General features: G+C 35.0%; 2 protein-coding genes and 1 long non-coding RNA gene across 19 annotated transcripts; 2 read left to right on the top strand and 1 right to left on the bottom strand.

Annotated features, from left to right (window-relative positions):
- LOC107644326 lies at window positions 926-6,805 on the bottom strand. 17 transcript variants are annotated; one of them, XR_002347395.1, is made up of 7 exons: window positions 6,202-6,800; window positions 3,729-3,950; window positions 3,062-3,490; window positions 2,893-2,952; window positions 2,709-2,776; window positions 2,504-2,575; window positions 2,204-2,387 (listed from the first exon to the last, which is right to left on the bottom strand). It is a non-coding gene; the product is annotated as an uncharacterized LOC107644326 (long non-coding RNA). The 17 variants fall into 17 exon arrangements; XR_002347393.1 differs by having other exon boundaries at window positions 3,363-3,490; window positions 6,202-6,792; XR_002347394.1 differs by having other exon boundaries at window positions 2,709-2,760; window positions 2,893-3,490; window positions 6,202-6,801.
- On the top strand, window positions 12,264-19,902 carry LOC107642115. Its single transcript, XM_021102915.1, has 4 exons — window positions 12,264-12,458; window positions 19,427-19,566; window positions 19,695-19,759; window positions 19,841-19,902. The coding sequence occupies exons 1-4, from the start codon at window positions 12,331-12,333 to the stop codon at window positions 19,844-19,846; spliced, it is 339 nt and encodes a 112-aa protein (XP_020958574.1). The 5' UTR covers window positions 12,264-12,330; the 3' UTR covers window positions 19,847-19,902.
- Window positions 23,012-23,798, top strand: LOC107642116. The gene is made up of 4 exons (XM_016345429.2): window positions 23,012-23,203; window positions 23,278-23,417; window positions 23,546-23,610; window positions 23,704-23,798. The coding sequence occupies exons 1-4, from the start codon at window positions 23,076-23,078 to the stop codon at window positions 23,746-23,748; spliced, it is 378 nt and encodes a 125-aa protein (XP_016200915.1). The 5' UTR covers window positions 23,012-23,075; the 3' UTR covers window positions 23,749-23,798.

Consider the following 25,551-nt stretch of genomic DNA (forward strand, 5'->3'; position numbering starts at 1 on the left):
CAAAACGTAATCATCATTTGCAATAAGTCGTACAAAAATAATAGCCACTAAACATTAATACTAACACAAAATAAGTGAACTACATAAGTCATACAAATATATCTGTCACAAGTCGTTAACCCTAACAGAAAATAAATAAGTTACAATTCATACAATGATAACGGTCAGAACAAAGACAATGGGCGCTACTGCTGGTCACCATCAACATCATGGTCGCCCCCAAATGAACCAAGTAGGTGCGAGCCTGTGCCACATCGAGTCGGACGCCTAACCCTGGCCACTCGCCAATCTCCGAGTGGAGCCTCCTGTAGCCCAACTCCAAATGCAGATGGGGGCGTCCCCCATGTCGAACCAAGTGTCATATGGGCTGCCTACGGGCTCATTTAGGTCGACTGGGAGCTGGGTCTTAGGAACCTAGGACGGAACATCCGTTGGTTGTGGCCTATACTCCGGAGGGTCGGATGGGCCGCCTGGAATCGGACTCTGGTATTGATGAACATCGTCACCCCGTATGATCTCAGCAAAATCTGCATAAAACTGGGGTCCAGTCAGCTGATCGTCTAAATCCATGGTGATAGTAGTGGTAGCAAGATTAGTCATGCACCCGAAAATAGCCTGGTCATCCACGGGCTGCCCCAGCTGGTATGCCACATCCTGGAGCGTGATAGTACAATCTCCGAATGGCATATAGAAAGTGTGGGTCTCAGGCCGCTACCTCTCGATAAATGCGCTGACCAGAGGCTCATCCAACCAGAACCAATGCGCGTTCAGCCTAGCCAGGTGGTACAACCCAGCTCTCTCCAAGTAAGGTATAATCCTATCATGTAACGGCATATTCTGTTGCCTACAGACGCTATACACACATCGGATTGGATGCAAAATGCAAGAATTGATACAAAATGTAATCGTCATTTGCAATAAGTCGTACGAAAATAATAGCCACCAGGCATTAACAATAACACAAAATAAGTTAACTACATAACTCATACAAATATAACTATCACAAGTCGTTAACCCTATCAGAAAATAAATAAGTCATAATTCATACAAGGATAACGGTCGGAAATAAGACAATGGGAGCTACTGCTGGTCACCATCAACATCATGGTCGCCCACGAATGGACCAAGTAGGTGCGAGCCTGTGCCACATCGAGTCGGACGCCTAACCCTGGCCTCTCGCCGATCTCCGGGTGGAGCCTCCTGTAGCCCAACTCCAACTGTAGATGGTGGCGTCCCCCCCATGCCGAACCAAGTGTCGTACGGGCTGCCTGCGGGCTCATTCAGGTCGACCGGGAGCTGGGTCTTAGGAACCTGGGACAGCATATCCGCTGGCTGTGGCCTATACTCCGGAGGGTCGGACGAGCCGCGTGGAATCATACTCTGGTACTGATGAACGTCGTCACCCCGTATGATCTCAGCAAAATCTGCATAGAAGTGGGGTCCAGCCAGTTAATCGTCCAAATCCATGGTGACCACGGGACGATCCAGCCTCGTCATCATGGTGGACGGGAGGTGCTTGTCCAGCACGAGCATCCCGTCGTCTAGCACTAGATCGACGAAGGCGATGATCTGCCTGGCCTCCGTCATCACCACCAACCTGCTCCTCCTGCATCGTGTCATCTAGCCAGTGCCACTCGCGATCAGTGCACATGTCCCAATGTGTCGTCTTTGCTCCACACGTCTGTTATCCGGCATATCCGACGCTGGAACTCTAGTCGGCGCCTACGACGACCCTCTGAGTATAGCATCGTCCGGAACCTGAGTCAGCCTGAGGTCGGCGAAAGCAATTCCTGGTGACAGAATCCTATGTGCAACACGGTGCCACCAGTCCAGGTACTCAGCGGATGGACCAGGATCAGCCACTCTCTTGACACTCAAGAACTCGCTCGTCCAAATGCTGACATTACAAGAGAGTACGGACATTGCGGCGGTTTTTTTTATTATTATTAGCGGTGGTTTTTAAACCGCCACAAAATCAAATACAGGCGGTTAAGTAAACCGCCCTGGATAGTGGCGCGGGCAATTGTTTTAGCGGCGGTTTCCAGCGATCGCTGGTATAACCACCGCTAAATGGAATGAGTTATTTGTGGTGGTTTTAAACTGCCGTTATTTGAAAAACAGGTTTTAAAAAAAAAAGTTGTGGCGGTCAGGAACCGCCGCAATTCAGCATGCATTTTTTTAAAAAAAAAATAGCAAATGTTTATAACCCCCACAATCTTCACTATTATATTAAAAAAATAATTTCTCCACAAAGTTACCTAATTTTTTCTACAACTAGCCAAAAAAACAAATTTTGATATTCCTTCAGCTTCTTCTAAAGAAGAATACAACGGTAATAACTCACTCAAATCCATCACATGATTCAAACAATCCTCAGCCATATCTAACTGCAAGACAACAAGGCACTCACTTCAGAATATTTTGACATGGATAGATTAGAAATGAAATTCAACTTAGGTGTTGGAGAAATACAATTTAAGTTTCAAATAACATAGAAAAGTACCCTTCCATTAGACATAGCTAATTCTCTCATTTGCTTCCATTTAGACTCACTCTGCATTTCTATTGCAATACTCTGCAGTGAAAGAGGGCAAAAATTATTCATGGCATGAAATAACAAGTGAAACACAAATATAGAAATTTGATAACCAAGTTAACAACTTTTACAAGCCAACTAATATCTATTTGTAAGCATTACAAGAACAAACCTTTACAACTTCTAATCTTCCAAGCTGTATTGTGCAAAGAAAAATAGTTCACCTATGATTTGGAAATTCTGAAACTTTCATATGAAAATAAGAGCAACAATCGAACAAAGAAGTAAAAAAAGAAATATAGTAGCTTGTGCAGATACTTGTCGCACACAAGTCTGAACTGAATGAAAAATCTTACCATCAATTGCATCGGTATAGTAGCGAAGCATCTCTCTAGCTCTACCTCTTCTAAAATACACTTTGACATTTTGCGAGAAAAGAAAATACAGGTAATTAATATCAATAAATAATAAAATTCTGCACAGCTACTAGATCTAAGGAATTATAGAATATGCAAGAATTTGAACCTAAGTTAGAAGGAGCTTCATATGAAGCAGACTCATGATATTTGGACTTTGGATTATAAGCAAAAGTTGTTTGTCTTCATGACAAGAAAATCAATCATCACAGAACTTTCATAATTATCCAAGTTCAGGATTATTTATAGAGGTAAATCACCTTTTTGTCAAGGTTAATTGCTTTTGTACAATCCGCCTCAGCTTGGAGGTCATTGCATAAAAAGTTAAAGGATAATAATAAAATAAAATAAAAAATCATAATGCTTGCTAAATAACTTTTGAGAAGTGAAAGGCAAGAATGATATGCTACCTTCCAAGTTCTAGATAAGTTTGGGACCTATCACTGTCGTATGTTGCATTGTTGCTGTTTAGTTTTATGGCTTTCGAATAAAATCCAATGGCTTTCTGCCACTACTTGTCTTTGTAACCTTGATTTCCCTGATTAAGTAACAAACTGAAAAAGTTAAAAAATAAATTAACAAAATAGTAATAATAATACAAGAAGGAAGAAAGAAAATTCAGCGTATAATGTACATGGATTCAAATGAAAGATAAGCATGGTTTATAACAGCTGAGTTTTAGCCAAATATGATGTCGTAAAATGTGCCAACCATGTTGCATAATTATATCAGAACTCATAAAGTGCTGAACTAATCTAACACAGTTGCAGAAATACCTTTTCTTTCACAATTTCAGCAGATTCTTCCCTAGTGACAACATTTCTTGGTGATTTACTTTTAACAGCAATATCAACCAGCTCTTGCAGGCATTACAAGAACAAACCTTTGCAACTTCTAATCTTCCAAGCTATATTGCTAGTTCAAATCTGTAATCAAGGTTAGTAGCTACTTTAAGAGCATCCTCTATCATCCCCCGTGATTCCAAGGATCGAGCCACGCTACCAAAAATATACTTCTAATTAACTTCATTAAAATCATAAAATGTGAAACATACAATAAATTATAGAAAGAGATGTAAAGCAGAAATAACGATGTACAATCTTTCAGGCTCAATCATTATCTACAACTTAAATCACGTCATGCAAAGTGGAAAAAAATGTAAGTAACAAGTCAACCATAATTGCATAGTTTATAAGGCCTCATCATTATGCAATACCAATATTCAACTATTACCAAATTATTCCAGTCCCATAAATTACTGCATAATAAATTAGCAGAGAATAATATTATAAAATTGATCATTATTTCATTAGAATTTGGGCATAGTCAAAAGCAAAATAAAACTCAAAAATAGTACTCAATTAAGCTACCAAGTTTGCCCTTCATCCTTTTTCACGATGCACAATAATTCAGGTATTCATACATACATTGTCCATGTCCTTAGTGTTATATGTGGCACATTTAGAATTCATGGTACCTTGTTTACATTTTTAAAGGTTTTTAGTTTTGTTATGGTTTGGTTTGATTATGCTGGTTCTTTTTTGTTCCTGGCTTTATAAAAATGTAGAAGTAGCTGAGTAACTCTAATGCTATGCATTGCATTATGGTTTCTGATTATTTGTTAATGTACTTTTATTTTTTGTTTTTACCACATTGTAAGGAAGTTGTTCTGTATGCTAGATATAATACAGGGGCCAATTATCAGAATATAAGAAGTAGCTCTAGAACTAGGTGCATCAGTTGAGTTATGAGTGTTTAACGACCAAACTAATAAGTTTAGGGAAAAGAAAACAAACAGTAACAACACCTATAAACACCATAAATTGAATAGCATACTATTTCTTGTAATCTGAAAAGTAAGAATATCATTTTAGAACATGAAAACTCATCAGGTTTCCTTTTGTGTTCAGAGTATAAAAGAGATTTTACAAAAAATTTCAACATAACTAGTGTAAGTACATGCATAAAAGAATTATTTATCTTCTAAATAAAATTTCTTGCTGAGGTTTTTTATTTTTATCAATAATAGAATTCCTCTCCTCGGTGATCTTCGAAATAAGATCCCTTGCCTGAAGTAATAAGTTTGGTACAGATAGTAGAGATAAGATGGCATTAATTATGAGTCTCCTATAAAATAAAGCTAGTTTAAGTGTAGAATTATTAAGTATTTATAATATACCATAGAGGTAATAAAGTAATTAGTAATAAGTTATTTTGTTATAAATTTTATTCATATAACATAAATAAGATATAAACATTCTAGTTATTAATAAAAGATATTTTTATTAATAACTAGATAGAATAGTTATTTTTGATTCAATCAATAAAACACACTTCATTCAGTTTACATCTTGGCTAAATGATCTCTTTTTTTTCTGTTCTTTCTTTTTTGATTCTACAAATTCTGCAGATTATGCTTCATGATCAAGAAGTTTTTACTCTGAAAATCTTCTTTTCTTTTTCCATTACTATTTGTATATGTATGTATTGTTTCAATCTTAATTTTTCTAATCTCATCTTATCGTCTTTTAAATTGAATTGGAACATATTTTAATTTGAAACGAACTCATTTCAGATCTTATCACACTATAAGAAATGGAGTCTACTAGTTCATTTGTTCAACCATTACAATCACTAATGTAACTAAAATGAAATAAAATGAATAAAATGTCTTATCACACTATGCTTTGCCTGTTATTAACAAAATAAGGTCTTATCGTAATAAAATAAGTTTTTTTCCTCACTGAGAAAACAAAACAGAGCCTTTGGGGATATAATTGGCTTAGACATTGCAAAGCATGTTTCGGGGATGGATGCTTACAAAGAATTGCAAAGCATGTAAGAGTATAAAAATATTTGTTATATAAAGCTTACTTATTTCTACTAATTAATTTGTTATACCACTCCATTTTGATGCGCTTGATCTTTATTTCTCTATAATTTAAACATTAGTATGATAATATTCATCATTTTGAACAAATACCGACTAAGATAGTAGATAGTAATAACTGATTAACTAGAAAATTGGTGGTTATGGCACTGATTAATCTAATCTAAGAAATTATTCTATATTAAAAACCATATACCTAGTCCTGCTGGACAATGAGATAGGATGGTTAGAAGACAACAAGTGCGGCCAAAACTAACTATTGGTATGCGATTAAGAAGATAACGATTAATGTGGACAGATTTGAATTCTGAAACCAAAAGGAAAATAGCACAAACTTGAACGAGAGGTTTTGTACATACTAGTAATCTAAACAAAGAAGCTGATCGGTAATGGACCCATTGGCAACGGGAAGCGTGTTGCAGCTGGTATTGACGAGCGGAGGGGAACGGCGACAAGGATTCGCGCGCGGAGGTGTGTTTCATGCCTCTGCCCCTTTTGTGTTCGTGCGACGAAGATAAAAAGTGCGAATCTAATTCTTTACTATATATACCCGAATCAAGAAGAACAAGATCAATCTAAGACAAATTGAAAAGTGAAACCAAAAAGAAAAGTCAACCAAATTGAAATAGGGCTTAGCAAACCTAGGTTTTGGACCGATGTTAGAGGGAGGGAAAGCGACTCAATGATGGACACAGCAATGGCAAGGAGCCAGGAGAAGCCTACTGGAATTGACTGAGGGGAGCACCACGGCGGCAAGGACTCTCAGAGAAATGGTTCCCACCCCTGCACAATTGACTTCACGCGAAAAAGATTCTATGAACGCGCTATGTTAATTTGTTATATATATCATTGTGTTGTTTTTCAGCGGTTGGGACGTGTCACCGCCGCTATGCTATTTAATTTTGGTGTAGTTGTCAAATTGCTACGACAACTGGCACTATCCTGCCAATCTGCGATGGATTTGTAAATGGCCGCCAATTTTCTACCGCCATCCTCCGTATCTGTTGTAGTGTGATGCCATGTCCTATAGTATGTGGGGAACCATCTATCTCCACCCCTGCCGTCCTTACTATGAAGATACTCTATGTTAAGCGCTGTCTCAGGCAAATGCTGTACACCCCTAGTTGTGGAAAGACCCTATCTACCTGATGCCACTCAATCACTGCAAAGTATATTAGACTGGTGACGGTCCGCCATAACCGGCTGTGCTCCTCAGCCAGTATCTCCAGATGGATGACTGCCAATACGTCCAGAGAACCATAAGGCTCCCACACAATCTGATAGTCAGGAGGCAAGTCAGCATTGTACCAATGTATACATATAAGTAGGGGAAGAGCTAATAAAATAATGAACAACAAAAACAAATTACTTACATCTCGATGTGCCAGTCGATCCAATGCCAGACGATATTGAATAATTCATTGCTCCTTCCCATCAGAAGTGGGCAAATATGTGGCCCATCTGAGTTGCATAAATAGAACGTAAGTATGTAATTTCATATATAAAACATTATGAACTTGAAAGAATATGTGATGTAAATTATACCTGGATGCCAATGGAAAAGAGAAAGTGTCAAAACCCTATGGCCTCAGTTGGGGAACCGCCAAAAGATCCATGACTGCAGCAATTGTAGGGGTCCAGCCAAGTTGGTGACATTTCTGTTCGCCACCCAGCACATGCATCAGTACAACCACGCCAACGCAGCGGCGCCCCAGCTATAGCTGCCCATGTCGTCAAGTCTCGCCACAAAAGGCAACCAGAGATGGTGGACCCGATTAGCACTCTTGTACATGAACAACTGTGTCGACAGAAGCATCATAATATACGCACGTGCATATATGTGCACGGTCTCCTCAGAAGCATCAGCGAGTAACACTTTGAACCTCTCATGGAACCATGTGAAGTGGATCGTGTATAACTTTCTCTTATCCGGTGGCGGAAGCTCACCAAATAAGTCCTCGAACCACTCCCATGCCGGTCTGGCCCCCTCGATGTGCAGGAACCATGTGAAGTGGACTGTGTATAACTTTCTCTTATCCGGTGGCGGAAGCTCACCAAATAAGTCCTCGAACCACTCCCATGCCGGTCTGGCCCCCTCGATGTGCAGGTAGAAGTCTGTCATGCACCCAGAAACAGCCTGGCCATCCACGGGCAGCCCGAGCTGGTATGCCACATCCTGGAGCATGATAGTACACTCTCCGAACGGCATATGGAAAGTGTGGGTCTCAAGCCGCCACCTCTCGATAAATGCCCTGACTAGCGGTTCATCCAACCAAAACCAATGCGCGTTCAGCCTAACCAGGTGGTACAACCCAGCCCTCTCCAAGTAAGGTATGATCCTATCATGTAACGGCATATTCTGTTGCCTACGGATGCTATAAATACATCGGGTTGGCTGCATATTCAAAAGTAAAGAATATCGGCTTAATTTCTAACAATGACATCACCAAACTATATAGCTTATGTTTCTATTCTTAAGCTACTTGGGTTTTAAAATTACTAATTTACCATCCACAACTTAAAATCATATTTCTCTACCTTTACTATTAAATGTTAAATGTCAAAGTTTCAATTTCAAATTTTCATTTTCAAACCAAAAGCTAAAATAAGTCTCTATCTTTCTAATTAATAAATTACTTCCCTAATATTGAATAAAATATACAGTTATTAAAATATTGAAAGAAAATAAAGACACTTACCTCTTCATCGATGGTTCCGGCTACGTGGGCAACGCCGTCGAGCCGATACAACCACCGTTCATCCTCCATTCTTCAAATGCTCAAGAATCTTTTGTCCCTTCTCTCTGCTTTCTCTCTCTAACTTTCTTTCTAAATTACTTTAAATGATTTCCGCTACAGCCTCACGTGGTATATATAATCAACCACTCTACTCATAATCCGCTACAGGGTGTAGCGGATTATGCATACTCACAATTTGGTCATAAACCGCTACAGGGTGTAGCGGTTTATGAGTATTAAAGTCCTCAATTCGTGATAGCCTATAGTGGATTATGTGGAATTGGGTTCCGCTACAGGGTGTAGCGGATTACATACAGTTGCGTTTGTTGCATTTGCATATGGAGTTTGCCAATGTTGTATTTGTGTAAAGGTTTTCTTCAATCATTTTATTTTTGTAAATTGCCCAAAAACTCACGTTTAGATAATTCAGTGATTCATTGTCAGAGATGAGATGACAGAACCAATAGTTTTTTATAATACTCTATCCGAAAAGTCAATATTTATCAAATATATTTTTATTTAATAAAATACTATTGGATCAAATGATAAAAATATTGTTGAAAATAAAAAAAAAATTCGGATAAAATGATTGTTGCTATTTGCTCAAAAATATTGTTGAGAAAAAATGACTTTTTTTTTCGGATAAAATGATTGTTACTATTTAATCCACTAATAAATAATTGGCTTAACCGAATAACTAAATTAAATAGATAGAATATTAAAACAAAGTAAATATAGTAATAATTAATGAATATTAAATAAGATAAATTTTGACTTTTTTTTGTTTTCTTAACATTATCAAAAAAATAAGTGGTCAATATTTTTTATTTATAAACACTTTAAAAATTATATTTTTAAGGGATATAAAACATATAATAAACTCAAAATATAGTTGTAATCAATTAGACTCGTTTAAAGTGAGAAATTTTGAAAAAATAAGAAAATGAGTGTCTAAATTCTTAAATTAAGATAATAAAATTTTTACATTATAAAATCGATATGACGATCAATTTTTATTTTATTTTATAAATCTTTAAAATTTAGAATTTACATAATTTTTTTTTAGTTGTGACTAGAGGTGTCAAAAATCTTCAGAAGGTGGGATCTCGCGGGACCGTCTCGAATGGAGTCCCAATGGTAGAGAATTTTTTCCGTGAGAATGAAGATGGATAGCGAAATTCTCCCGAGACAGGCGCGGGGACTCAAGCGGGGATTTCCGTTCCATCCCCGATAATTCCCCGAATTTTTGAATTTACTTAATAACTCTTACTTTATTTCTAATATAGGGGTTCTTTTAGTAATTTCACTCATTGAAAAACCCTAACCCTATTGTTCAAGATTTTATTTTATGGACTATGATTTGCTATGTTATATTTCTGGACTTATAATCTTGGATAAAATATGTTTGTGTGTTTGTAATAATATTTTGTAGTTTGTTTTTTGGTTTTTTTTTATATTTTTTATTATAATTTTCATATGAATATTAAACATAAGAAGATGGGAAATAAAGCCCTACAAAAAATACGAAAAATAGGGATAGAAACAATTATTCTCCTATAACAAAAAACAAAAACAGAAACGAAAATTAATTCTGAAGATAGAAACGAGAATCCTGCTCCCGCCTCGTCCCATTAACATTCTTAGTTGTGACTTAAGGTGTTATAAATAAATTAATGAAACAAATCAAAAGTATTTTGTTGCTAAAATATTTAGGCAATTACTCCCATGAAGATGCCAAAAACATCTTCTCATGATGATCATTATTTAAAAAGTGTAACTTATTTGTTTAGCAACACTTTGAATAAATATAACACTTTTACTTCAAATAAAAATCAAGTCCTACAATCTATCATCCAATGATCAAAATAAAATATCTTCACATGATGACAATCATCAAATCTTCATTGAAATAGCCACCAAATATTTATGGTAATTAAAGATGCGTGATGAGTCACGCATATTGATGAGATTGCTTGGCGTGCGAAATTGAAAAGTATGATCACACATTCACACTACTCTACTCTCTTCATTTTCAGTGATAATTAAGCTAAGCCCCACTTATTAGATATGGACATTTATTAAGAAGCAATGAAACTTACTGTTTTAGATATATATGATGTTTATATATATGGACATTTAACAACCAACAAGACTTTATTGGATGGTATTTATAGTTTAATTTCATTTTTTATTATTTTTTTATTCCACTTATAAAATTAAAAGGTGAGAGATTATACTTTATTTTTTTAAGTGTTAAAAAAAATTGAAGAAAATTCATTTTCATAAGGAGCAATGTTAAGTAACCAAAAAATAATTACAATATAAAAATGTCATGTAAAAATTTTTATTCTCTTGATAAGCAAGTGACATACACCTCTTTATCACTTATTCTTCTTATCACCTACCATTTTACTGCATATTTGGTGTCATTAATGTTCTTTCCAAAATCAGTTTCAGTTTCTCTCAAATCAAATCCTTAACATCTCTCAATCATATTATTATCCATTAAATGCAATAATTCTTTGCAAAAATTATGTAAGTTAAATTAAAAATTTTTAACAACTTCTACTATACAACTTATATTTTACATATAGACTATTAAAAAATAAAAAATAAAATATAAAATATAAACAAATTATATATTTATTTATAGTTACTTATACAATAACTAAAAAATGATACGTGTATGTGTAAGATCCAAGACTTTCGAAAAGTCTTATTTTGAATCAATCTCAAATTATATATTTATTTATGGTTTTAATTTCAGAAATTATTTTTATTGAAAATAATTAAAGGCAATTAATTGGACTTGAAATAAATTAAGGTTTTTATCCAAATTCTACACCTATGGATTATTTTTCTATTTATGATTTAAAGTTCTAGAAATTTGAAAATAACAAGGTTTGGCTATTTAAATTAGAATTTTGTCTAATTTTATCATTATTGAATTATTTTTTATATTTAAATTATAAAATTGGTAGTTATGAAATAATAAGAATTTTATATGATTTGATTTTAGATAATTTAATTTATATCATTTAATACATTAGTTAAAGATAAAGAAAAATTAATTATATTACCATGAATTTTAAATTAGAGTAATTTATTGAGAATCAATTAGTGTTTTTATACCACAAATAATATTTTAAAGTAACTTTAGAGATTAAATTAGTTTTTCAAATATTAATACTTTATGCTTCAATTTTATTAAAATTATTTTACTCAAATCAAACCCAAAATCCCCAATTTCATATACAAACACTAACCCTAATTAACACACATTTCTCCTCTATTCCAAATGAACCCGAGCCGCCACACTTGTTTTCTTTCATTCAGTAAACATATCAGAAAAAAGAAAAAAAGAAAGAAAGAAAGAAAGAAGTAGAAGAATGAAGAAAAGAAAGAAGGAAAGGGGAGGAAGAAGAGGGAGGCGGCGCGGTGGGTGTCACTACCACCGTCACCGTCGCTGCTGACAGAGGAGAGGGGAGATCTGAGAGAGAAGGAGAGTGCCGCGAGGGAGCCACCGCGCCGCTCAGGACCGCCGTCGCGTCACGTCGCCGTTTGCGCCAGCGCTGAGGAGACCGCGCGGGGAGGAGAGAGAGCGAGATCTGAGGCTGAGTTGTGGTCCAACCACTGCGTCGGAGACCTTTTCATGTCACCAACATCGCAATAATCACCGTGAAACCCGTCGCCGCCGCTGCTGTACCCGTGTCGTCGTCGTCCTCATCATGGAGTCGGTTGCCGCCACTTATGGCGGAGCCAGAGAGAGAAAAAGAGAGCGAGCTCGGGAGCAGAGGAGAGAAAGGAGAGACCCGCGCCAATCACCACCCCTTCTGTCGCTCGAAACCCTGTTGCCGCCGCCGGAGAACACACTGTTGGTAAGGGTTTTAAAGTTTGGTTTATGTTCTTTTGGGTTCCGGGAACCTTTATCGTCTCTGCATGTTTATTTCAGTCGTATGCCGCTGCTGCTTGTTGTTCTGAACTGCTGCACCATTGTTGCCGCCGTTCTGGTTACCGGGTGTGGCGTGGGTGATCACCGGAACCACCATCGGAGTTACCGTTATTTCAGTTCAGCCATTCGTCCTTATTTAGGTAAGCGATGCATTCCGAAATATTTAAATTAGTATTTCTGTTTTAAGTTGTTTGCGGTTCTGAGGTCTTGGCGTCATAGGATCGAGTTACGGGTCTTGATTACTGAGTTTTATGGCTGTTGTATACAGCATCAAGGTGCTACGTCTTCACCGGAGCTGCCGGTGCTCCATTTTCTCGATTATTCGTAATCCAAGTAAGTCGTTCCTTGTTCCAAACTCTTTTAGTTGCTTTTCTATTATAGATTATTAAGTTTTACGTGACATTAATGTTTTAGGATTGAGCTAAGGCTGTGTTTAGAGGCTGTGGCTGCTGCGAGGACGGTCGGTATTGATGCTGTTGCTGTGGGATAAGAATAGAAATGCAGTTTGTCGCGTAGTTGAATCGCGAACGAGGTAGGGATTTTTCTTAAAACTTAATTTTATCTTACAGAGTTGTTATAAATAGATATCAATTGGAAATATATATTTCTGTGATTATGTTTGTCCTATGGATGTGGCTATTGCTGTATTGAGTTACTAATTACTCCAGTGATGTGTGGTTCTTGATAAAAGAGTGGTTCGTAAAGTTTTTGATTTGATGTTATTAAATGTGGGTCTTTTTCTCATCTTGAAGTTAGTTTGCTAATGTAACTGATTCGGTTTTTGAGATGACTTGAGGTATGAAAATGATTGGATTTTTGGAAGCGGTTTAGTTTTAAATTAGTTTGATTTTATAAATTACTTGATATTGGAGCTGGTTTGATTTTGAAGAAAGGATTTATTATTGGAAGTAGTTTGATTTGAAAATAATTTGATATTGGAACTGGTTCAACTCTGGAAAATGTTTGAGATTTGGAAATGGTTGAGAAAATGTTTGAGAAATGTTTGGATGGGACCCAAAAAGGGGGACAATGTCCGAGTTTTAAAGGAAATGCTGCCGAAATTTTATAAAATTGGAAGTTTTATTTAAAGTAATTAATTAAAAAATTTGTTTTTAAATATTATATGTTTTAAGATTGATTTATTTATCAAATAAAGAATTATGTTTTGAGTTGGGATTGTTAATAAACGGAATGGAAAGAAGAATGATGGTGATTTTCTTTGAAATATGGTTTTTGAATGAATTTGGAAATGAGATTTGGATTGATGAATGATTATGATGTTGAAAATGTTGGGATATCGATTGAGAATGTTGAGATATGATCTTTGAATTATTCATATGGCTTATGAATTTGAATTATCTGAGATACGAGGTTCCCTGGATAAAGTACCATGGCTTGCCACCACGTGTACCAGGTTGAAAACTCGATACACTGTTGACCCTACGACGTAAGTGTGACCGGACACTATATAAATTCCCGGGAATGTTACCCCAATTGAGCAATATTGATTATTTGAGAAAAAGCTATGCATAGACTCTTGGGGATGCATGTTGGAGGACAGTCTAAGGACAATTCAGACTTGTTGGGTTGGCTGGATAACCGATAGATGAGCCTCATCAGCCATAGGATAGGCATGCATCATATTCATTTGTATGCTTTGCTTGGGTTTTAACTTGTTTTGGTTTGCCTAATTGCTAAACTGTTCTTAACTGTTACTTGAACTATTTGCTGTAACTGCTACCTACTTGTGCTTTTCTTGTCTGTCTTGCCTGTGTTTGTCCTGGTGTGCTACATTTGAGAATGAACTTTAGTGCTGAATTAATAACTGTTATTTGATTGCGTGGTTGGTTTCTGATTGAGATTTTCTTATAAGAAAGGAAAGGTTTTGGATTTCTGAAAGATTGAACATTGTTTCTTTGAAAACGTTTTGAACAATTACCTATTGGTTTTTAAAAGATTCATAAGGCAATGATAATAGCTGAGCTTGAAAACAATTTTCTTGTTAAATATCTTCTTATGACAACTTTGAAACTCCGTGGTGAGACCATGTGGTTAGGTTCTCTCCCCCTACAGCTTTACCTTTTCAGGAACCGGATGAAGAAGCATTAAGAAGATTTATACTGCGTTTGGTTTATATGTTGTTGTGTTAATTAGATTATTTTCTTTCCTCGTCTTTGTTATTACAAGTTTGTAAGAGGGATAGGAGTTGTATATTTTATATGTATATTATATTATGAGATATTATGTAAGGAGTCTTGTATATGAATCTATGCCTGCTTGTATTTTTCTTAAGATAAAGTATTTATTTCCGGTTTTCAAAGAAATCAGCGATACAGTGTCGAGTCACAGGCTCTTATCTTAATATTTAGTATGTAAAGTAGTCGTAATACTTCTTGCTATCATAGTAGCGCAGCCGGAAGTGTGATTTCTGATAGTGAGGGTGTTACATTATAGTATCAGAGTGGTCTTTCCTGTAGAGCCTGTGGAATGGACTGATTATGCTTCAATTGCATACTCTGAGAGTCTGTCATGTAGTAGGTCTTGTTTGAATAACGAGAATTAGAGCTTATGCACATGACGGTCTATTGATTAATGCCATTAGTCTTGCATTGCATAATTCCTGGTATTAAGTTTGGCCGGCTTAGCACTAGTGAATTATATATATGGAAGCACGAATGGGTTATCATAGACAATATGCGAGTCATAGATAATGCAAATCGCAGATTTTGGGAACATTAGGAGTTAATTCTTGAGGTTACTCGGTTAGGTGTCTTGAACTCTGCGAATATCACGTATCTTATTCCTACTTTGTATGTTCTAAGGTTCTTATCTGCGATACTTTTCTTGGAAAATGATCAGATTATCTTTCAATCTACTTTCTTGCTCACGTACGCTCTTGTTTGATCCTGATTACATATGCCTGTTTAAAACCCTTGGCGTATTTACGTTCTTTATTTAGGCACTTCCTCTTGAATCATGTACTCTTTGATATACATTTGAATCTGTTTTGATGCATTACACCTTTTTAAGTTCATATTTCGAGTCCTTTGTAAACAAATTGTAACTTAGTTTTCTTCTTATTTGATGATAATTACAGCCATTCTTTAAATCTTAACAAAACCGCTTTTGATTTGAAATATACAATCGCTTTTAATTTGATATATACTTCTTTATATAAACGTTGAAAGTTTATTATACAGTTTACAACTAATTGTTTCCAATACCTTGCCTGTTTCTTCACTTATTTATGGAAATGTATATATACTTTAAATACAATTTGATTTTCTAACAATTTTATTACAGTTTTTACGAATATCCTTATTTGATTATATATTTAGATATTTTTCAAATAAAGGTTTTTATCTCTTCCTAGTTGGTTTTTGTTTGGTAAACTTCACCTATTTTATTTTTAATTTGAATTTTGTTTAGCATACTACATGGTTTATGCAATTGTTGTTCTTTTAGAAAAAATATTGGACTCATGTCTTTCTTCTTGTGAATAGACCAATTTCTTCCTTAAGCTTTTCATTTCTGAGAATGTCATATTTGATTCTGTTTTTAATTACTCTCTTACTTTTTTTTTTTAACGTCATCATTAGTCTTAGTTTTCCATTTCTTGTGAATCTCATGCTCATCTGAGTCAACTTGAATTCGTTTCCATCTAATGCACCATTTGTCCTTTTATTTGTCTTTCTTTAGTCAAAGATTCTTTCTTGAGAATTTTCTATTGATTAAGTTGTCTTTCATGACGCGTTTTATATTCCTTTGGACCAATTGGAAACTTATTTGATAATCCATGCCTAGTGAGTTCTTGTTCGAATTCCCTTGATTTAAAGATTCTTTCTTTCATGGGCTGATTTCCTTTTAAGCTCATCGTAATTTTCTTAAATGATTTTTTTTGCGAGGTGGTTATTCCAAGTATACTTTCAAAATTTTGTTTTGGACCATTTTGATGAAGATTTGAGTTATTTTGAAGAAATTTAAGTTTTGAATCAACTTTTTAAGTTGCTGAGTTCCTTTTTAAGCTTTTCGTTTCTATGAATGAGATGTTTTATGAATCCTAATTGAAATCCTTTTGATTTAAGTTCCTTTTTTAAAATGAGTTAGTTTCCTTTTTAGCATATCTTAAATTTATTGAACATTCTTATAAAGTTGTGACTTCAAGTATATTACTGGAGTTCTGTTTTAAACCTTTTTAAACAAGTTTTGATTTATTCTTATGCAAAGTTGTCCCTGACTTTAAATTGCTTTACTTGAGTAGTGCCTCTCTTTGATGTGATTTGAACTTATTTTGGATTGATATAACCGTCTATTGAAGTTTTAATAAAATCGCTTTCAATTCAGCCTACACTCCTTTACCTTATACTCTGAAAATTTCTGTATGTGATTTAAACCTGTTCAATTGTAATGCATCATCTTTTCTTTTATGAGTAAAACTTTATGTCAGGTTTTTTTCCAACAAGATTGTAGTTTTCATACATGCTTGAAAAAGAAGAGAAAATACAATTTTGCTCTTAGCCAAATTAATCTTTTCATTTACAAAATTTGTGTAATCTATTTCCACTTGAATTTATATAAAAATAATGCCACATTTATGCTTTTATTAATCTTTTGAAGGATGTTTGTTACCCATTTTCTCTTTTAGAACATGAAATGATTTCCCCTTAAGTTTTTCATTCTTTACGAACAATACATTCAAAAATATTTTTAAACCATACTCTTGAGTTCTATAAACTTTGTCTTTGGTTTGGATATTCTTCTTCTGTAAACCTCATATTTTTTTATTCAGCTTGAATTCGTTTCAAAACACTGTGTTGTTTTTCATCTTATTGGTCCTATCAAATCCCTTCGACTCGAGAGTTACCCTTAAAGTTATCAGTTGATTCTCTTTCCAGCATTCTTCATTACTTGTTTATTCTTGTCTACTTGTGATTTCAACAATTCTTTCAAATTCTCGCGAATACGATCCTTGCCGCTTTTCTTTCTTTTCTAAGGTCTGTTATCCTTCTGAGTATACTCGAGATTAGTTTTGGTATCTTGTGTGATTGTTGGACTTAGTAAACGACACATTAATTCTTTAGGGTATGTTTGGTAGACGCAAAAGGTGAAACTCATAAATGTACGACATCACAAGAAATTGTGGAACCTTGTTTTACGTGACATAGTTCTGTTGATGTGGATTTTATGACCAGTAATAAGATTTGCAAAGTGTTTAACGAAGTTAAGAACCGTCGGATGAGTTGCCCAATGAAATAGGGTTGAAAATGGTGGAGATAAGTTATGTTGAAATTTGAATAGTTGAATCTCTGAAGTTGGTATGAGATTAGTATGTGGACGATAAGTACATCGTTTAAACCCCAGCAGGTTTCATACCTTTTGACGCCTTGCCTTACCATCACATGTCTGAAAACATATTATCTTGTACATCAAGCCTATTTTGTAACTTCTCTTTGCATCACACTTATACCCTTTAATACCCTTATGCCATATGATAATCCTAGTATTTGAAACTATATGTATATATATACTGAGAACTTTTCGCCTTTTCTTTAAATAAGTTCAAGAGTGAAGTAACATGAAATATTTTTTATTTTATATCAATTTTCGAGGACAAAAATTTTTATAAGGTGAGTAGGATGTAAGACCCAAGAATTTTGAAAAGTCCTATTTTGAATCAATCTCAAATTATATATTTATTTATGGTTTTAATTTCAGAAATTATTTTTATTGAAAATAATTAAAGGCAATTAATTGGACTTGAAATAAATTAAGATTTTTATCCAAATTCTACACCTATGGATTATTTTTCTATTTATGATTTAAAGTTCTGGAAATTTGAAAATAATGAGGTTTGGCTATTTAAATTAGAATTTTGTCTAATTTTATAATTATTGAATTATTTTCTATATTTAAATTATAAAATTGGTAGTTATGAAATAATAAGAATTTTATAAGATTTGATTTTAGATAATTTAATTTATACCATTTAATACATTAGTTAAAGATAAAGAAAAATTAATTATATTACCATGAATTTTCAATTAGAGTAATTTATTGAGAATCAATTAGTGTTTTTATACCACAAATAATATTTTAAAGTAACTTTAGAGATTAAATTAGTTTTTCAAATATTAATACTTTATACTTCAATTTTATTAAAATTATTTTACTCAAATCAAACCCAAAATCCCCAATTCCATATACAAACCCTAACCCTAATTAACACACATTTTTCCTCTATTCCAAATGAACCCTAGCCGCCACACTTGTTTTCTTTCATTCAGTAAACATAACAGAAAAAAGAAAAGAAAGAAAGAAAGAAAGAAGTAGAAGAATGAAGAAAAGAAAGAAGAAAAGGGGAGGAAGAAAAGGGAGGCGGCGCGGTGGGTGTCACTACCACCGTCGCCATCGCTGCTGACAGAGGAGAGAGGAGATCTGAGCGAGAAGGAGAGTGCCACGAGGGAGCCGCCGCGCCGCTCAGGACTGCCATTGCGTTGCGTCGCCGTTTGCGCCAGCGCCGAGAAGACCGCGCGGGGAGGAGAGAGAGCGAGATCTGAGGCCGAGCTGAGGTCCAACCACCGTGTCGGAGACCTTTTTGTGTCGCCAGCGTCGCAATAACCATGAAACCCGTCGCCGCCGCTGCTGTACCCGTGTCGTCGTCATCCTTATCATGGAGTCGGTTGCCGCCACTTATGGCGGAGCCAGAGAGAGAAAGAGAGAGCGAGCTCAGGAGCAGAGGAGAGAAAGGAGAGATCCGCGCCAGCCACCACCCCTTCTGACGCTCGAAAGCCTGTTGCCGCCGCTGGAGAACGCTTTGTTGGTAAGGGTTTTAAATTTTAGTTTCTGTTCTTTTGGGTTCCGGGAACCTTTATTGTCACTGCATGTTTATTTCAGTCGTCCGCCGCCGCTGCTTGTTGTTCTGAACTGCTGCACCGTTGTTGCCACCGTTCTGGTCACCGGGTGTGGCGTGGGTGATCACCGGAACCACCATCGGAGTTACCGTTATTTCAGTTCAGCCGTTCGTCCTTGTTTGGGTAAGCGATACATTCCGAAACCTTTAAATTAGTATTTTTGTTTTAATTTGTTTGAGGATCTGAGGTCTTGGTGTCATAGGATCGAGTTACGGGTCTTGATTGCTAAGTTTTATGGCTGTTGCATACAGCATCAAGGTGCTACGTCGTCACTGGAGCTGCTGTTGCTCTGTTTTCTCGATTATTCGTAAGCCCAGTAAGTCGTTCCTTGTTCCAAACTCTTTTAGTTACTTTTTTGTTATAGATTATTAAGTTTTACGCGACATTAATGTTTTAGGATTGAGCTAAGGCTGTGTTTAGAGGCTGTGGCTGCTGCGGGGACAGTCGTATTGATGCTGTTGCTGTGGGATAAGAATAGAAATGCAGTTTGTCGTGTAGTTGAATCGCGAACGAGGTAGGAGTTTTTCTTAAAACTTAATTTTATCTTACAGGGTAGTTATAAATAGATATCGATGGGAAGTATATATTTCTGTGATTACATTTGTCCTATGGATGTGGCTGTTGCTGTATTGAGTTACTAATTGCTCCAGTGATGTGTGGTTCTTGATAAAAGAGTGGTTCATAAAGTTTTTGATTTCATGTTATTAAATGTGGCTTTTTTTCTGGTCTTGAAGTTAGTTTGCTAATGTAACTAATTCGGTTTTTGAAATGACTTGTGGTATGAAAATGAATGGATTTTTGGAAGCAGTTTGGTTTTAAATTAGTTTGATTTTATAAATTACTTGATATTGGAGCTGGTTTGATTTTGAAGAAAGGATTTATTATTGGAAGTGGTTTGATTTGAAAATAATTTGATATTGAAACTGGTTCAACTCTGAAAAATGTTTGAGATTTGGAAATGGTTGAGAAAAGGTTTGAGAAATGTTTGGATGGGACACAAAAAGGGTGGCACTGTCCTAGTTTTAGAGGAAATGCTGCCGTAATTTTATAAAGTTGGAAGTTTTATTTGAAGTAATTAATTAAAAAGATTTGTTTTTAAATATTATATGTTTTAAGATTGATTTATTTATCAAAGAAAGAATTATGTTTTGAGTTGGGATTGTTAATGAACGGAATGGAAAGAAGAATGATGATGATTTTTTTTGAAATATGGTTCTTGAATGAATTTGAAAATGAGATTTGGATTGATGAATGATTATGATGTTGAGAATGTTGAGAATGTTGGGATATCGATTGAGAATGTTGATATATGATCTTTGAATTATTCATATGGCTTATGAATTTGAATTATCTGATATACGAGGTTCCCTGGATAAAGTACCATGCTTGCCACCGCGTGTACCAGGTTGAAAACTCGATACTCTGTTGACCCTACGACGTAAGTGTGACCAGGCACTATATAAATTCCCGGGAATGTTACCCCATTGAGCAATATTGATTATTTGAGAAAAAGCTATGCATAGACTCTTGGGGATGCACGTCGGGGGACAGTCTAAGGACAATTCAGACTTGTCGGGTTGGCTGGATAACCGATAGATGAGCCTCATCATCCATAGGACAGACATGCATCATATGCATTTGTATGCTTTGCCTGAGTTTGAACTTGTTTTGGTTTGCCTAATTGCTAAACTGTTCTTAACTGTTACTTGAACTATTTGTTGTAACTGCTACCTACTTGTGCTTTCCTTGTCTGTCTTGCCTGTGTTTGTCCTGGTGAGAACCATTTTCATAAGGAGCAATGCTAGGTAACCAAAAAATAATTACAATATAAAAATGTCATGTAAAAATTTCTATTCTCTTGATAAGCAAGTGACATACACCTCCTTATCACTTATTCTCCTTATCACCTACCATTTTACTGCATATTTGGTGTCATTAATGTTTTTTCCAAAATCAGTTTTAGTTTCTCTCAAATCAAATCCTTAACATCTCTCAATCACATTATTATCTATTAAATGCAATAATTCTCTGCAAATATTATGTAAGTTAAATTAAAATTTTTTAACAACTTCTACTATACAACTTATATTTTACATATAGACTATTAAAAAATAAAAAATAAAGTATAAAATATAAACAAAAATTTAAAAATAATTTTTTAAAAATAATTATTAACTCGTCATATTAAAATCAATAAATAAGCATACAAATGAATATTAAATAAAAATACTAAAATAATTAAAATCATGACCTACTAGTGCACATATGAGATAATTTAAAAAATACAATAAGATGTATAGTTAAAAATTTGATAATATTAATTATAAAAATTTATTAACTATAGACATCAAAGGTATGAAATTATGAATATTATGAGTATAAATTATGGATGTTATTAATATGAAATTATGGATGTTATGTGTATGAATTTATGAATGTTATGAGTAAATTTATTAATTGAATAAATTAATTTAAGAATTTGACATTTTTTTAAATTCAATTATGATAAAATTTAAAAATATTTGTATTAAATTTATAGTTACTTATACAATAACTAAAAAATGATACGTGTATGTGTAAGACCCAAGACTTTTGAAATGTCCTATTTTGAATCAATCTCAAATTATATATTTATTTATGGTTTTAATTTCAGAAATTATTTTTATTGAAAATAATTAAAGGCAATTAATTGGACTTGAAATAAATTAAGGTTTTTATCCAAATTCTACACCTAGGGATTATTTTTCTATTTAAGATTTAAAGTTCTAGAAATTTAAAAATAATGAGGTTTGGCTATTTAAATTAGAATTTTGTCTAATTTTATCATTATTGAATTATTTTATATATTTAAATTATAAAATTGGTAGTTATGAAATAATAAGAATTTATATGATTTGATTTTAGATAATTTAATTTATATCATTTAATACATTAGTTAAAGATAAAGAAAAATTAATTATATTACCATGAATTTTAAATTAGAGTAATTTATTGAGAATCAATTAGTGTTTTTATACCACAAATAATATTTTAAAGTAACATTAGAGATTAACTTAGTTTTTCAAATATTAATACTTTATGCTTCAATTTTATTAAAATTATTTTACTCAAATCAAACCCAAAATCCCCAATTTCATATACAAACCCTAACCCTAATTAACACACATTTTTCCTCTATTCCAAATGAACCCTAGCCGCCACACTTGTTTTCTTTCATTCAGTAAACATATCAGAAAAAAGAAAAAAAGAAAGAAAGAAAGAAAGAAGTAGAAGAATGAAGAAAAGAAAGAAGGAAAGGGGAGGAAGAAGAGGGAGGCGGCGCGGTGGGTGTCACTGCCACCGTCGCCATCGCTGCTGACAGAGGAGAGGGGAGATCTGAGAGAGAAGGAGAGTGCCGCGAGGGAGCCACCGCGCCGCTCAGGACCGCTGTCGCGTCACGTCGCCGTTTGCGCCAGTGCTGAGGAGACCGCGCGGGGAGGAGAGAGAGCGAGATCTGAGGCCGAGTTGAGGTCCAACCACCGCGTCGAAGACCTTTTCATGTCGCCAACGTCGCAATCACCGTGAAACCCGTCGCCACTGCTGCTGTACCCGCGTCGTCGTCGTCCTCATCATGGAGTCGGTTGCCGCCACTTATGGCGGAGCCAGAGAGAGAAAGAGAGAGCGAGCTCGGGAGCAGAGGAGAGAAAGGAGAGACCCGCGCCAGCCACCACCCCTTCTGCCGCTCGAAACCCTGTTGCCGCTGCCGGAGAACGCACTGTTGGTAAGGGTTTTAAAGTTTGGTTTCTGTTCTTTTGAGTTTCGAGAACCTTTATCGTCTCTGCATGTTTATTTCAGTCGTCCGCCGCTGCTGCTTGTTGTTCTGAACTGCTGCACCATTGTTGCCGCCGTTCTAGTTACCGGGTGTGGCGTGGGTGATCACCGGAACCACCATCGGAGTTACCGTTATTTCAGTTCAGCCATTCGTCCTTGTTTGGGTAAGCGATGCATTCCGAAACATTTAAATTAGTATTTCTATTTTAAGTTGTTTGAGGTTCTGAGGTCTTGGTGTCATAGGATCGAGTTACGGGTCTTGATTACTGAGTTTTATGGCTGTTGCATACAGCATCAAGGTGCTACGTCATCACCGGAGCTGCTGTTGCTCCGTTTTCTCGATTATTCGTAAGCCCAGTAAGTCGTTCCTTGTTCTAAACTCTTTTAGTTGCTTTTCTATTATAGATTATTAAGTTTTACGTGACATTAATGTTTTAAGATTGATCTAAGGCTGTGTTTAGAGGCTGTGGCTGCTGCGGGGACGGTCGGTATTGATGCTGTTGCTGTGAGATAAGAATAGAAATGCAGTTTGTCGCGTAGTTCAATTGCGAACGAGGTAGGGGTTTTTCTTAAAACTTAATTTTATCTTACAGGGTTGTTATAAATAGATATCGATGGGAAATATATATTTTTGTGATTACGTTTGTCCTATGGATGTGGCTGTTGCTGTATTGAGTTACTAATTACTCCAGTAATGTGTGGTTCTTGATAAAAAATGTGGTTCGTAAAGTTTTTGATTTGATGTTATTAAATGTGGGCCTTTTTCTCGTCTTGAAGTTAGTTTGCTAATGTAACTGATTCGGTTTTTGAGATGACTTGAGGTATGAAAATGATTGGATTTTTGGAAGCGGTTTAGTTTTAAATTAGTTTGATTTTATAAATTACTTGATATTGGAGCTGGTTTGATTTTGAAGAAAGGATTTATTATTGGAAGTGGTTTGATTTGAAAATAATTTGATATTGGAACTGGTTCAACTCTGGAAAATGTTTGAGATTTGGAAATGGTTGAGAAAAGGTTTGAAAAATGTTTGGATGGGACCCAAAAAGGGTGACAGTGTCCGAGTTTTAAAGGAAATGCTGCCGAAATTTTATAAAATTGAAAGTTTTATTTGAAGTAATTAATTAAAAAAATTGTTTTTAAATATTATATGTTTTAAGATTGATTTATTTATCAAATAAAGAATTATGTTTTGAGTTGGGATTGTTAATAAACAGAATGGAAAGAAGAATGATGATGATTTTCTTTGAAATATGGTTTTTGAATAAATTTGGAAATGAGATTTGGATTGATGAATGATTATGATGTTGATAATGTTTGGATATCGATTTAGAATGTTGAGATATGATCTTTGAATTATTCATATGGCTTATGAATTTGAATTATCTGAGATACGAGGTTCCTTGGATAAAGTACCGTGGCTTGCCACCGCGTGTACCAGGTTAAAAACTCGATACACTGTTGACCCTACGACGTAAGTGTGACCGGGAACTATATAAATTCCCGGGAATGTTACCCCAATTGAGCAATATTCATTATTTGAGAAAAAGCTATGCATAGACTCTTGGGGATGCACGTCGGGGGACAGTCTAAGGACAATTCAGACTTGTTGGGTTGGCTGGATAACCGATAAATGAGCCTCATCAGCCATAGGACAGGCATGCATCATATGCATTTGTATGCTTTGCTTGGGTTTTAACTTGTTTTGGTTTGCCTAATTGCTAAACTGTTCTTAACTCTTACTTGAACTATTTGCTGTAACTGCTACCTACTTGTGCTTTCCTTGTTTGTCTTGCCTGTGTTTGTCCTGGTGTGCTACATTTGAGAATGAACTTTGGTGCTGAATTAATAACTGTGTTATTTGATTGCGTGGTTGGTTTCTGATTGAGATTTTCTTATAAGAAAGGAAAGGTTTCGAATTTCTGAAAGATTGAACATTGTTTCTTTGAAAAGGTTTTGAACAATTACCTTTTGATTTTTAAAAGATTCATAAGGCAATGATAATAACTGAGCTTGAAAACAATTTTCTTGTTAAATATCTTCTTATGACAACTTTGAAACTCCGTGGTGAGACCATGTGGTTAGGTTCTCACCCCCTACAGCTTTACCTTTTCAGGAACCGGATGAAGAAGCATTAAGAAGAGTTATACTGCGTTTGGTTTATATGTTGTTGTGTTAATTAGATTATTTTCTTTCCTCGTCTTTGTTATTACAAGTTTGTAAGAGGGATAGGAGTTGTATGTTTTATATGTATATTATATTATGAGATATTATGTAAGGAGTCTTGTATATGAATCTAG

The sequence above is a fragment of the Arachis ipaensis genome, chromosome B05, assembly GCF_000816755.2.
Source record: "Arachis ipaensis cultivar K30076 chromosome B05, Araip1.1, whole genome shotgun sequence".
NCBI lineage: Eukaryota > Viridiplantae > Streptophyta > Magnoliopsida > Fabales > Fabaceae > Arachis > Arachis ipaensis.